This window comes from Oncorhynchus tshawytscha, linkage group LG12, assembly GCF_018296145.1.
Source record: "Oncorhynchus tshawytscha isolate Ot180627B linkage group LG12, Otsh_v2.0, whole genome shotgun sequence".
In the NCBI taxonomy this organism is placed as follows: domain Eukaryota; kingdom Metazoa; phylum Chordata; class Actinopteri; order Salmoniformes; family Salmonidae; genus Oncorhynchus; species Oncorhynchus tshawytscha.
This window is the reverse complement of record NC_056440.1, coordinates 25,534,118-25,547,276: the sequence shown is the minus strand read 5'-3', so window position 1 is coordinate 25,547,276 and position 13,159 is coordinate 25,534,118. Positions and strand designations below refer to the sequence as shown.

The 13,159-nt window shown below is 44.1% G+C and overlaps 2 protein-coding genes across 2 annotated transcripts; both read left to right on the top strand.

The window, feature by feature from the left end:
• Positions 1 to 714: 714 nt before the first annotated feature.
• Positions 715 to 2,703, top strand: si:dkey-190g11.3 (uncharacterized protein LOC567059 homolog). The gene is made up of 4 exons (XM_042331495.1): positions 715 to 1,274; positions 1,563 to 1,703; positions 1,779 to 1,829; positions 2,038 to 2,703. The coding sequence occupies exons 1-4, from the start codon at positions 1,212 to 1,214 to the stop codon at positions 2,206 to 2,208; spliced, it is 426 nt and encodes a 141-aa protein (XP_042187429.1). The 5' UTR covers positions 715 to 1,211; the 3' UTR covers positions 2,209 to 2,703.
• Positions 2,704 to 5,941: 3,238 nt separating this feature from the next.
• Positions 5,942 to 12,765, top strand: plk2b (polo-like kinase 2b (Drosophila)). The gene is made up of 13 exons (XM_024438562.2): positions 5,942 to 6,190; positions 6,352 to 6,459; positions 6,589 to 6,705; positions 6,910 to 7,039; positions 7,225 to 7,408; positions 7,531 to 7,729; positions 7,899 to 8,046; positions 8,312 to 8,409; positions 8,617 to 8,830; positions 9,036 to 9,195; positions 9,504 to 9,633; positions 11,262 to 11,372; positions 11,688 to 12,765. The coding sequence occupies exons 1-13, from the start codon at positions 5,999 to 6,001 to the stop codon at positions 11,877 to 11,879; spliced, it is 1,983 nt and encodes a 660-aa protein (XP_024294330.1). The 5' UTR covers positions 5,942 to 5,998; the 3' UTR covers positions 11,880 to 12,765.
• Positions 12,766 to 13,159: the final 394 nt, after the last annotated feature.

Sequence of the window (13,159 nt, the reverse complement as noted above, 5' to 3'; positions counted from 1 at the left end):
TGTAGCCTATTTGTGCAACTATCTTAAGTAACCAATTTATGTCGTGCAATAATATTACAACACATGTTTTCTCGTCTACAAATGTGTCTGCAAAATGTTCTATAAAACATACATAGGCTTACAGAATCAACGTGTATAACATATGTGGGAAATATCTTGCTAAACATCTTGGGGTAATGATCAACTCACCATTAACGCATTGCATTGATATAGTAGCAAATTCGCTTTGAACAATTGTTACGTTTGAAAAGATTTTGATGACTGAAGTTTCGTAAACAAAAGTTTTCTAGAAATTGCTTTGCACGATCATATAACACTATGGCACCCTCTGCTGGGGGCTTGAATCCTTGCATGTCTATTGAATTACTTTATTAATTGTCGATGTCTATGACACGTTGCAAATGTCAATATCAGAGAAACTCTATTTGCATTGCTTTACAACTACTTTGAATGCCGGCAACAACTTTTGTGTTCAGATATTTATTTATGATTGTGTCAAAAATAAACAATGAATTAAGACATTAAGCCTATCCCTGTCTACCTGACTGTTGCCTCTGCTGTTTTGATTGGCCTAGTACAGTACAAATATGGATGCTAACCACTGCTTTATGTAGCCTAATAGAGACAGTTTATCATGGAGGACTCCACAGAATTCATTCTCCAGGATCAAGGCTCCAGGCTCTGACAAATATTTTTAGGAACTCTATATAAAGAATGGAAGATAGATTGGATCGCCACATGTTTCCAACCCTTTGTATGAATGTCTTGGCTGGGTCTTGTTTTGGTCTTGGCTGGGTCATTGATGTCTCATCTTGTATGTGCAAGGCCCTTTGCAAGGCTTTTTCCACCTATGCAGCTGAATTGATGACATTAGGCAGGCTCCATTCAATCCCCTTGTTTTTTATTTATTAGTCTACAACTGTAAAACCCCAAGGGATAAGTATGTCCTACCTAGAACCAATTAAGGTGATATACAACTCAGTGGCGTCTCCCACATACCCCGTCCCCTAGCCTGAGTCCCAGTCTGTTTGTGCTACATGCCAACTTCTTGTCAATCGATGTCATGTTTGGCTGGACAATGACCAATGGAGTTAGAAAAATTACAAACAGTTCTGGGACCAGGCTAACCGTCTCCCATATTATTGACTGGCAATATTATTTTCATACAGGTACCTTACCTGCCCTCGAGTAAAGCTCAGATCGTAAACGTCATGCAGCTTCTGAAGGGACGCAGAGGCCAACTAGTTGATCTGGGATCAGGAGACGGGAGACTGGTGAGTTGGCTCTGATGAAATAAAACTCTCTGCTATGAACAATAGAGGCTGTGTTCCAAATAGCACCCTCTCCCCTATATTCTGTACTTCTTAAAGGACTATATAGGGAATAAGATGCCATTTGGGACACATACCGTGTCTGACACTTACATTTCTCTCTGTTCTAGCAAGGGATCTTGTGTGGCGAGGACAACAAGCAACAGACAAATGATAGTGAAGTCACTCTTTTGCTGCAGTGAAGTTATAGGTAGTTGTATGACTCAACTTTCCTCTACCTTCTTGTCTTAGGTGTTTGCTGCCTACTCTGTTGGCCTCCAGTGTACTGGATTTGAGATAAACTCCATGTTGCTGGCATATGCTAGAGTGAAGGCACGCTGGACAGGAGTACCACCCAGCCAGGCAAACTTTGTCAACAAGGACTTCTGGAAGGTACAGTATAGTTCTTTAACATTGTGTTTATTAGACACATACTCTTTACTAAATGTGTTTTCTCTCATTTGACAGACTGATTTGTCAAACTACAACAATGTGACTGTATTCCTAGCCCCAGGATTGGTAAGCGCTCTATCCATGCTAGGCCTCCGCACAGCAAGAACAATTCCTGCTCTTATAATATGATTATTTCTACAATTAGATTTTTAATAACTAAATTATATTCAAACAGTCTTAACTCAGAAATTATTGGGTATGCTGGATCATTTGACAAGAGAGTGTTGATCTGATTGGTTGATGACTAAAACCAGCCTCTCTGATTGGTCCTCAGATGGAGGTGCTGTGTGAGAAGCTTCTGAGGGAGCTTCCTGATGACGCGTGTGTCGTCGCCTGCCGCTTCCCCTTCCCCCAGTGGCCCCACCGAGCCTCGCAGGGCGACGGCCTCGACCAGGCCTGGGCCTATGACATCAGCACTGTACGCTCAGCCCTGGGCCAGGCATGACCCTATGACCTTATACTGTGCATCGATGACTGGATTAGTCCTAATGTCATTCACTGGTTCACACCAAACCCAATATATGCTAATTATCACCCCAAATCAAACCCAGTATCGCCAACTGCTTCTGTCTTTGTGTACCTTTTCTTTTTTGATTTATTCAAAATTCAAAAGGCACTCGCACATCTGAGCTATCTTTGTTGCAGGTGCATGGTAACAGTTGAACAAGATGAGAAAAAAGAAGAAACCTGCACACTGCTCTTGATAGTATCACTGCTCTTACGTATCGGCCTCATGGCCTTCCTCAGAGCATTTGTGAGTTAACAAAAAAAATGTACACCCTTATGTAGACATAGCTCCACCCACATCCGTTCAATGCATCAAATGGGATTGGAGTTGAGGGAAAATGATTTGAATATTTCTGTTATATTTATTGTTATATTTTGTAATGCTTACTTAAGTGTTAACATAAAACATTAAACGGGTGTTGTTGGAAGTAGACTAAAGTGCAGCGTGGTCAGCTACATTTTCCTTTTATTGTAAAATGTCCCCAACAAAACAACCGTGAAGCTTACAGGGCTAAGTGCCACAAACAAAGTTAACTACCCACACTGAAGGAGGGGAAAAGGGCTACCTAAGTATGATGCCCAATCAGAGACAACGATAGACAAAACATAGAAATAAAGAAACAGAACACATAACATAGAATTCCCACCCCACATCACACCCTGACCTAACCAAATAGAGATATAAAACGGCTCTCTAAGGTCAGGGCGTAACAACACGTCTGTCAAACCACAATGAGGACATCAACCCATCAAGCAAGTTTTCATAAATCATTGGTTACAGGGCAAGAAAAACATCAGAGTAATTTGAAATGGTGGCATTAATTCATGTTCACATTTACAACATAACGTATAAAGGCATTTCATCATTAAGTCCTTTAGGAAATAATGTCTGGAGGGTGAAAATCCCAAAACATTGTCTTTTGCTCAGAGTGTTATTTATATCCCCTCCCATGTCTGATATCTTCACTTTCTCTATGCCACAAATTCTAAAGGTAGAAATGTCATGTTTTTGGTCTTTAAAATGTACTGTGACTAGATAATACCTGTCGTTTCTCCTGATTGAACTATTACGTTCACTAATTGTCTGTTTGAGAGAAGCAGAGGTTTAACCTACAGAACACAGACCACATGGACATTTAATAATGTAAATAACATGCGTGGTGGAGCACGTAATAATGTCATTTATTTGGAACCGTTTTCTTGTATGTGGGTGGCAGAAATATTCACACTCCATCATATTGTTGCACTGTGCACCATTCGGAAGAGGGTGTTAAAGAGCCCGGCTCATTTTCTTTTGTGGCTGGCAGTTGGCATGGACCAATTTCTCACGTAAATTGCTTCCTCCTATATACAATAAATCGTGGATTCTTAAATTCAGCTGGCAGAGCTGGGTCCGATGATAAAACATGCCAGTGTTTCCTGACATCATCTCCCACTTTGCGCGACTTCAAAGTATATGTGGAGGTGAACATTACAGAGTGTTCTTTAGCTTTAGTGGGTCTTTTTTGTAGCAGTTCATCTCGTGTTTTCACTAATTCCAAATTAAGAGCTTCATCCACACATTGTAATACTAGCAAGAGCAGTTTGTTGATTTATTGACCAATATATGAAGGGTGAGGTGTGTGCCAAGCTTCATTGGTCAAATCTAAAGGAAGGGGATTATAAACATGTCCTTACACTGTAATTAAACCAGGTGCCAGTTACTCACCTGGTGAGAACAAATATGCAGAGCATTTGAAGTAATTATGTCAATTAGTCTTTCCCACTGTGGTGTGAAAGTAAGGTTGCAAACTGTGACAGAAATTAATACAATTCTATTTTCTGGATGATGTTGACAATGTTTTTTGTTCCCAGCTGGGTTATTGTCTTATAAAATGTCCACTCTGTAGGACCTAGTCATTTTAACTTCCACTGAGTTACAGGAGGCTACTTTGGAAAAAGCTAGAAGAGCATTAGTTATCCAAGCTGATCACTGTACTGGCCAGTGTGCATTGATATAGAGGTTAGAGCAGGACATACAGTAGAGAGCCCAGCATTTGTCTGACTTCATATCATATAATCCCCACTCTAACTAAAAAGGCACGTTAATTGTATTGTCTTTCCACATGCCAATCAGGCAGGAGAGAGCAGAGGAACAGTAGTAGACCAGTGAGGGAAGCACGGGCAAATTCTTAAGCCAACTCCTGTTGTTTAGATGTGGAGGGGGTGGGGGCTTTGCACGTCTCCCCCTTAGTCAGCAGACAGAAGCAGTCACACAGGAGGTGGGAAGGTTGTGCATCCCAAATTGCACCCTACTTCTTATATAGTGTATTACTTTTTACCAGGGCCCATCGGTATCATGTCAAAAGTAATGTGCTATGTAGGGAAATCAAGGTGGCACACGGTCTCCACTGGGAGCCTGGGTCAATGTGATCATAACCACAGATTTAAAGCTTGCAGAGGGCTCTGCTGTACAACACAGAGTACCCATGGCTGTGCCCAGGAACTATGGTAATCTGCTATGACATACTGGCAGATCGTTAAACTGTATTCCAACCTGGAGGACTGTAAAATAACCACCTGATGGTGCTAGAACCTCAAATTAAAATCATAGTGGCAGAAAACCATAGTTGAATTAATTTACACTCACAATTTTGTAGCATTTCAATGCGCTGTAGCAATGTATATGATTTTACAACACATACTGCTGTCTCTAACTCTGAATGATCGGCTATCAAAAGCCAACTGACATTTACTCCTGAGGTGCTGACTTGTTGCACCCTCTACAACCACTGTGATTATTATTGTTATTTGACCCTACTGGTCATCTATGAACGTTTGACGATCTTGGCCATGTACTGTTATAATCTCAACCCGGCACAGCCAGAAGAGGACTGGCCACCCCTCAGAGCCTGGTTCCTTTCTGGGTTTCTTCCTAGGTTCCTGCCTTTCTAGGGTGTTTTTCCTAGCCCCCATGCTTCTACATGGGGCAGCAGGTAGCCTTGTGGTTAGAGTGTTGGGACAGTAACAGAAAGGTTGCTAGATCGAATCCCCAAGCTGACAAGGTAAATATCTGTCGTTCTGCCCCTGAACACTGTTCCTAGGCAGTCATTGTAAATAAGAATTTGTTCTTAACTGTCTTGCCTAGTTAAATAAATAAATAAACTTCTGCATTGCTTGCTGTTTGGGGTTTTAGGCTAGGTTTCTGTATAGCTCTTGTGACATCGGCTGATGTAAAAAGGGCTTTATAAATACATTTGATTGATTGATTGATTAATACTGTACATACAGAACACATGATTTAATCATTTGGTTTTCATCACTGATTCACCCAACTATCAGATTTGATGAGTTGTTATCAAGATTTTGCTTGTGCTTGATATAAGTCTGGTATGTGACACTGTCCCACACCTTGACACTGAGTATATGGTGTTGATGATGATGTAATGGTAATAATGAAGATTATAATGATGATGATGATTAATATTTAGGATTGCAAGATTGGGTAAATATTTTTCATTTTATCCAAGCCTTTTCCTTTATCGTAAGCATATAAACACCAGTCATTGACATGCCAGTACTGATTCGAGGTAGCTCTACCGGATCTCTAGACTGACGTCGTAGAGCCAGCCAGACAACGGGGCGGGGCCTACGATATCATTCTGGCTAGTCAATGAGACCAGGCTGCATATAAACCCAAGCACTCTTGACTGCATTCAGAGTACGAGCAACGAAGTCATCACCTCGCTATGGAATTACTGAGGAATATCTCTCAACAGCCGACGAATAGCAACAGGATGTACGAGCCCAACCAACCCGGGTCCTGTGAACTGCGGAGAAAGAGAACTGAGGACCACGGTCATGCACCTGCAGAGATGTCGAAGATTATCACGGATCCTGCCACCGGGAAATGTTACTGCCGTGGGAAAGTTCTGGGAAAGGTAGCCATCAGTGAATTACAACAAAACGCAAATTACGCAAAGACAATATGGTTCTTTATGTGTCTACTTTGGGAATAGTACACTGTTATTCCAAAGCATGCACACTTTAAAGGAACCTGGTAAATGTGCTTATCAATATGATTGTGTTATTTTCTTTTCAGGGAGGTTTCGCCAAGTGCTATGAGATGACCGACCTGTCCACGAGTAAAGTTTATGCAGCGAAAATTATTCCCCACACGCGCGTCTCCAAACCGCACCAACGGGAAAAGGTAAGAGCGCGCACCACTATTCATCATGTATTATAATGTCTATATAGATTGAAACTGAATGTCTAGGACTTTTGAATAATTAGTTAATGAATTGCTTTTAATAATCACTATTATATCTCTTCTCCATAGATTGACAGGGAAATCGAGCTACACAGAGTTCTCCACCATAAACACATCGTGCACTTTTACCATCATTTCGAGGACAAAGATAACATCTACATCCTCCTAGAATACTGCAGTAGAAGAGTGAGTGTTAACTGCTACACTTGAATACTAAGCCTTTATTACTGAACTAAACTGAGAAATTCCTGCATACAGTAGCAGCACCTCAAAAGTACAGCCCTTACTGGGCAGCAGACATAAAATGGGGAAACAAAAAATCATTTGTTTTTATTTTCCATAGACTGCCTTGACTGATCTAATATTTATTCCCATGTTATCTTTGTACAGTCTTTGGCACATATCCTGAAGGCACGCAAAGTGCTCACAGAGCCGGAAGTGCGATACTACCTCCGTCAGATCGTCTCAGGGCTGAAGTACCTGCATGAACAAGAGATCCTACACAGAGACCTCAAACTTGGTAAGCATCTATGGCAAGAGACACAATAGAAGCCAGAGTCGTTATCATTCAATCGGCTTTGCCAAGCACAATGCAGAGGGATTCAAACCTGCAACCTTCACCTGTCAATCTGTAAACCAACCACTTTATGATATTGATGACTCAGTAAATGGTACAATATTTGTGATCTTCTTCTCCCCTCCTAGGTAACTTCTTTGTGAGTGAGACGATGGAGCTGAAGGTGGGAGACTTTGGGCTGGCTGCCAAGCTAGAGCCTGCTGGGAACAGGAGGAAGACCATCTGTGGGACACCCAACTACCTGTCCCCTGAGGTGCTCAACAAGCAGGGCCACGGCTGTGAGTCAGACGTCTGGGCCCTGGGTTGTGTCATGTGAGTACATTCTATTTTATTTCAAGTTTTTTGTCAATAGACGGCCCCTTAATTCCATTCCATATGTAAATACACTGTTATGACAACCAGTCACCAACTAAGTCTCCCCCTCCGTTCTCCAGGTACACCATGCTCCTGGGCAGACCCCCGTTCGAGACCACCAATCTGAAGGAGACGTACAGGTGTATCCGGGAGGCACGTTACTCCCTGCCCTCCTCCCTGTCGCCCCAGGCCAAACAGCTCATCTCCAGCCTCCTGGCCAAGACCCCGGAGGACAGACCTCACCTGGACCACATACTGCGCCATGAGTTCTTCTCACAGGTGAGTTAGCTAGCCCTCACTCAGCCTCTCTCTCCTGCTCTCTCTGTACCGTATGGAGCATGAGACTGCAAATCTAATTTTGTTTTAACATTCTGTTTCCTACTTATGATAGGATTATTTGTCTATCTGCACTTTTTCATTCTCCTAACATCTCTCTCCCTCCTTCCAGGGTTTTGTGCCAGAGCGTCTTCCTGCTAGTTGCTGCCACTCCGCTCCAGAGTTCCACGTCTCCAGCCCTGCCAAGAGCTTCTTCAAGAAGGCCGCGGCTGCCCTCTTCGGCGGGAAGAGAGACAAGGTCAAATACTACGAGACTCTGAGTGAGTATATCAATTATTCTCCTCATAAGACCGCCTTAGTCAATGTCGCCAATTATTAAATCAGGTCAAATTTGTTTACCTTGTAAAATGATTATACAATGTTGCTAATTACCAAGTGATGATTAAAGCTGTGGTGTCGTAAATCCACTGATGTATCATGAGTGTTTTTGGCAGATTTCCTATCTAATCACACATCTGGTATAAATGAGAGGCTGCAGGGTGAGGCCATCCAGAATATTTGCTGACTGTGTGTTGTCTCTGGTAGATAAACTCACCAAAGAGGAAGAGGAGATCTACAAGCTTCGACATGACCTGAAGAAGACGGTTATCAGCCAGCAGCAGCAGATCAAACAGATGACTGAGGTGAGAAGCTCATCACTCTCTATTTGACCATGATAGTCATGATGAAATAAAATATAAAGTCAACACAGACTACTGTAATGCACAGCATTAGGGGAGTAGTGAAAAGTCAGATTATGGAAAAGCAATTGTATGAGGAAATACTGAATCATGATAAAGGAAAGTGTGAGGCCATGTTATTTAACCCCTCCCTCTTTCTCCTCACCTCAGGATGGAAGGCCACCGTCACCATCTGCTGGGAGGCCTGTCGCCCTGGCAACAGAGGGCCTGCCCCCGACGACGCGAGACACCATCCGGCTTATTGTCAGGGGCAGTCTGGGTAGCTGCAGCAGCAGTAGCGAATGTCTAGAGGACAGCACCACTGGCAGTGTGGCTGAGACAATCACCAGTGTTCTCAGAGGATGCCTGGAAAACATGCCCAAAGGTAAGCCTATCGCACTTATAATCCTGGAGATGAGACATGATTTTGTTTAAATAAGGCAGGTACAGTGTAATTATACTGTAGTACTTACTACCATGTAAAGAAATGATTCCAACACCAATGTAACTTAATATGATAAAGTGGGACTCCCTTTGTTATTGCATATGGTTGAATTGTGTTTTAATCACAACTACCTTTCTGTCTCTAGCGGATGACATCCCCAAAGGGACAGAGTGCAGTAATCTGCAGTGGGTCACTAAGTGGGTGGACTACTCCAACAAGTATGGCTTTGGCTACCAGCTTTCAGACCACATAGTGGGCGTTCTGTTCAACAACGGGACACACATGAGCCTCCTCGCAGACAAGAAGTGCGTACTCTGTTCTCTTTATCACACAACACATCACTCATACCTTAGTTGGAGATTGTTTAGGCTCTATGGGTTTTTACATTCAGCTGTCAGATTGAACATCACAATGCTTGATGGGCGTAAATAAACAGAAGTGGAAAGTATTGCCGGCTTCAGATGTAAAAGTCAACAAAAAGTATGCGACAGAGAAGGTCTTTGCTGTCATACTGATAAATACATCTGTTTGGCATGCATCTTGTCCTTCAGAAACATGCAAGTGCTTATTTTGGTTGCTAACTCTCTTTTCCCTCTGTCTCTTCTGTCTGTAGGACTGTCCACTACTATGCTGAGTTGGGTCAGTGCTCTGTGTTCTCCACATCTGACGTGCCTGAGCATTTCATAGGTCAGGTGACCGTCCTCAAGTACTTCGCTCACTACATGGAAGAGAACCTGATGGATGTAAGTCTAGCCTCTAGCCTCTCCTCTCATCCTCTATTCCTCTTTTCCTTTCCTGTTGATCCTATCTATCCTCTCAGTAATATCTTCCTACTGTTACCATTTCCCAAAAAAATCCTCTTTCCTGTCTTTCCTCCCGGTCCTTCACTCCACTCTCCTTTCCTGTCCTTCACTCCACTCTCCTTTCCTGTCCTTCCTCCCGGTCCTTCACTCCACTCTCCTTTCCTGTCCTTCCTCCCGGTCCTTCACTCCACTCTCCTTTCCTGTCCTTCCTCCCGGTCCTTCACTCCACTCTCCTTTCCTGTCCTTCCTCCCGGTCCTTCACTCCACTCTCCTTTCCAGCCCCCTCTCCTTTCCTGTCCTTCCTCCACTCTCCTTTCCTGTCCTTCCTCCCGGTCCTTCACTCCACTCTCCTTTCCTTCCTCCCGGTCCTTCACTCCACTCTCCTTTCCAGCCCCCCCTCCTTTCCTGTCCTTCACTCCACTCTCCTTTCCTGTACTTCCTCCCGGTCCTTCACTCCACTCTCCTTTCCTGTCTTCCTCCCGGTCCTTCCTCCACTCTCCTTTCCTGTACTTCCTCCCGGTCCTTCACTCCACTCTCCTTTCCTGTCCTTCCTCCCGGTCCTTCACTCCACTCTCCTTTCCAGCCCCCTCTCCTTTCCTGTCCTTCACTCCACTCTCCTTTCCTGTCCTTCCTCCCGGTCCTTCACTCCACTCTCCTTTCCTGTACTTCCTCCCGGTCCTTCACTCCACTCTCCTTTCCTGCCTTCCTCCCGGTCCTTCCTTTCCTTTCCTGTCCTTCCTTCACTCCACTCTCCTTTCCTGTCCTTCCTCCCGGTCCTTCACTCCACTCTCCTTTCCTGTACTTCCTCCCGGTCCTTCACTCCACTCTCCTTTCCAGCCCCCTCTCCTTTCCTGTCCTTCACTCCACTCTCCTTTCCTGTACTTCCTCCCGGTCCTTCACTCCACTCTCCTTTCCTGTACTTCCTCCCGGTCCTTCACTCCACTCTCCTTTCCTGTACTTCCTCCCGGTCCTTCACTCCACTCTCCTTTCCTGTCCTTCCTCCCGGTCCTTCACTCCACTCTCCTTTCCAGCCCCCTCTCCTTTCCTGTCCTTCACTCCACTCTCCTTTCCTGTCCTTCCTCCCGGTCCTTCACTCCACTCTCCTTTCCTGTACTTCCTCCCGGTCCTTCACTCCACTCTCCTTTCCTGTCCTTCCTCCCGGTCCTTCACTCCACTCTCCTTTCCTGTACTTCCTCCCGGTCCTTCACTCCACTCTCCTTTCCTGTCCTTCCTCCCGGTCCTTCACTCCACTCTCCTTTCCTGTACTTCCTCCCTGTCCTTCACTCCACTCTCCTTTCCAGCCCCCTCTCCTTTCCTGTCCTTCACTCCACTCTCCTTTCCTGTACTTCCTCCCGGTCCTTCACTCCACTCTCCTTTCCTGTACTTCCTCCCGGTCCTTCACTCCACTCTCCTTTCCTGTACTTCCTCCCGGTCCTTCACTCCACTCTCCTTTCTAGCCCCCCACTCCTTTCCTGTACTGCTCTCTCCCTCTGTTGTCTTTTCTCTCCTCCTCCTCCTAATCTTCTCTCAGTCTAATGATTAAACCTGTTCCTGTGTTTGCTGTGTAGGGTGGAGACCTAGTAAGCCAGCCAGACACGCACATGCCCAGACTCTACCTGCTGCAGTGGCTCAAGTCTGACCGTGCCCTCATGATGCTCTTCAACGACGGCACGTTTCAGGTAAACACACACATCATCACAGCCAAAATAGACATTATGCAAAATAGACACAGTGCAGCTATGGTAAATCCACAGAACACTTCATGTAAATGCATAACACATACATCAGCTAAATATTCAAATCAGTTATTGTCTTCTATCGACTCATAGATATATTTTCAGATAAGAACCCAAATGTACTTATTCTACATTTCAGGCACATTGTTCATCAGTTTCCCAGGGGGGTTAAATATGAGACAATCTACATTAATGTTGGTATTATGCTATTTGTTGTATTTTCAGTACTTTATTAAACCATATATATTTTTCTAACAGGTCAACTTCTACCACGACCACACCAAGATCATCCTGTGCACCCAGAGGGAGGAGTACATGCTGACATACATCAACGAGGAGCGTGTGTCCTCCACCTTCAGACTGAGCTCCCTGCTCACCTCCGGCTGCCCCGCAGACCTGCGCCAACGCATGGAGTACTCACTCAACATGCTGCTGCAGCGCTGCAACTGAACCAGGAAGCAGCACCACGCGGGGAACCGTTTATACAGCCGGGCAGACTTCAACATGCTACTGCAGCACTGAACCAGGAAGCAGCGGCAGGTGGTGGGACAGTGAATGGGGTCGGACCTGTGTAAAGCAATGACTACTGATTGGTAACCTTTGCCAATCTATCAGCAGAGTTGCAGCTGAATCTGGATGGAGAGGCTCTGGAAAGGACAGTGTATTGAGCACAATGACTTTGAACAGAAAAGGGCTGATGTGTATGTTGATAATCGGAGGATAAGATGACTGGATGTTATGTTATGATGAGGGGATGGAGGTACGAATGTGAAAACCATCTGTTTTTGAGGAAGAGTGTGGAAGTGAAGAGGACAGTAACACTGGGCTGGAACCAGATACAACTGTTATGTTATTTTTCTAATGAAAGTAGAACCATAAGGGCTGATGGATGCTTCAAACTCGATCCTGGGGCCTCCCCTGGGTGCACGTTTTTTTTTTTTTTGTCCTAGCACTACACAGCTCATTCAAATAACCAATTCATCATCAAGCTTTGATTATTTGAATCAACTGTGTAATGCTAGGGCAAAAAAACTAAATGTGGCCCCAGGGGAGGCCCCAGGACTGAGTTTGGGAAACCCTACACTACAGGACTGTAATGTACACAGCACTTCTGCAGAGGGAGGGGAGGCTATGTGTGGGGAGAAACACAAGCTAACTTCAAACTGTGATTCATTCTCTGTGAGGACAGATGGACATAACTGTTTTACTGTGAAGGAGGGGGAGAATGATGTTGATTATACAAGAAGAGCCATTACACTGTTAGACATTGGAAGAAAATAACTTATTGTGTACAAAAGTGAAGTATTTAATAAATATACAACTTTTTCAAAAAATATGTTCTGTGATATGACTGAGTTATTTGGGTTTGCACATATCAAATGGTCTGTCTTTATTTCAAGCGTTTATGGTTGAATTGTGTTTTAAAGATTGCTATGAAATGGTTGCTATTCTTAGATACAATGAACTACCTGTCTTAGTGAAACTCTCCTCAGGTGTAAAACATTTCCCGGATGTTTTGATTAAGAACTTTGAAATACTGACAGAATGAATTCCACAAAGCCTCAGGCAATACATTATACTTTAAACTCACTTGCATTTACATTCCTACAGTTAAATTTTTACTGGTTTCCCATGTCAGCAGTTTCTAGTGCATTCACATGTCAGGGAACAGAGGAGGGAGACGTGAGGGTCTGTTAAAGCACTTTGGTGAATTGAGGAAGCTTGACGAT

What these genes read in the sequence shown, in the direction of transcription:
- plk2b (XM_024438562.2), top strand. Translation starts at nt 5,999, where the DNA reads ATGGAATTACTGAGGAATATCTCTCAACAGCCGACGAATAGCAACAGG. An exon ending in TGGGCCCTGGGTTGTGTCAT is followed by an intron (nt 7,409 to 7,530) that starts GTGAGTACATTC and finishes TCCGTTCTCCAG; the next exon opens with GTACACCATGCTCCTGGGCA. An exon ending in TGGAAGAGAACCTGATGGAT is followed by an intron (nt 9,634 to 11,261) that starts GTAAGTCTAGCC and finishes TTTGCTGTGTAG; the next exon opens with GGTGGAGACCTAGTAAGCCA.
- si:dkey-190g11.3 (XM_042331495.1), top strand. Translation starts at nt 1,212, where the DNA reads ATGCAGCTTCTGAAGGGACGCAGAGGCCAACTAGTTGATCTGGGATCA. An exon ending in GATCAGGAGACGGGAGACTG is followed by an intron (nt 1,275 to 1,562) that starts GTGAGTTGGCTC and finishes TTCTTGTCTTAG; the next exon opens with GTGTTTGCTGCCTACTCTGT. An exon ending in TATTCCTAGCCCCAGGATTG is followed by an intron (nt 1,830 to 2,037) that starts GTAAGCGCTCTA and finishes ATTGGTCCTCAG; the next exon opens with ATGGAGGTGCTGTGTGAGAA.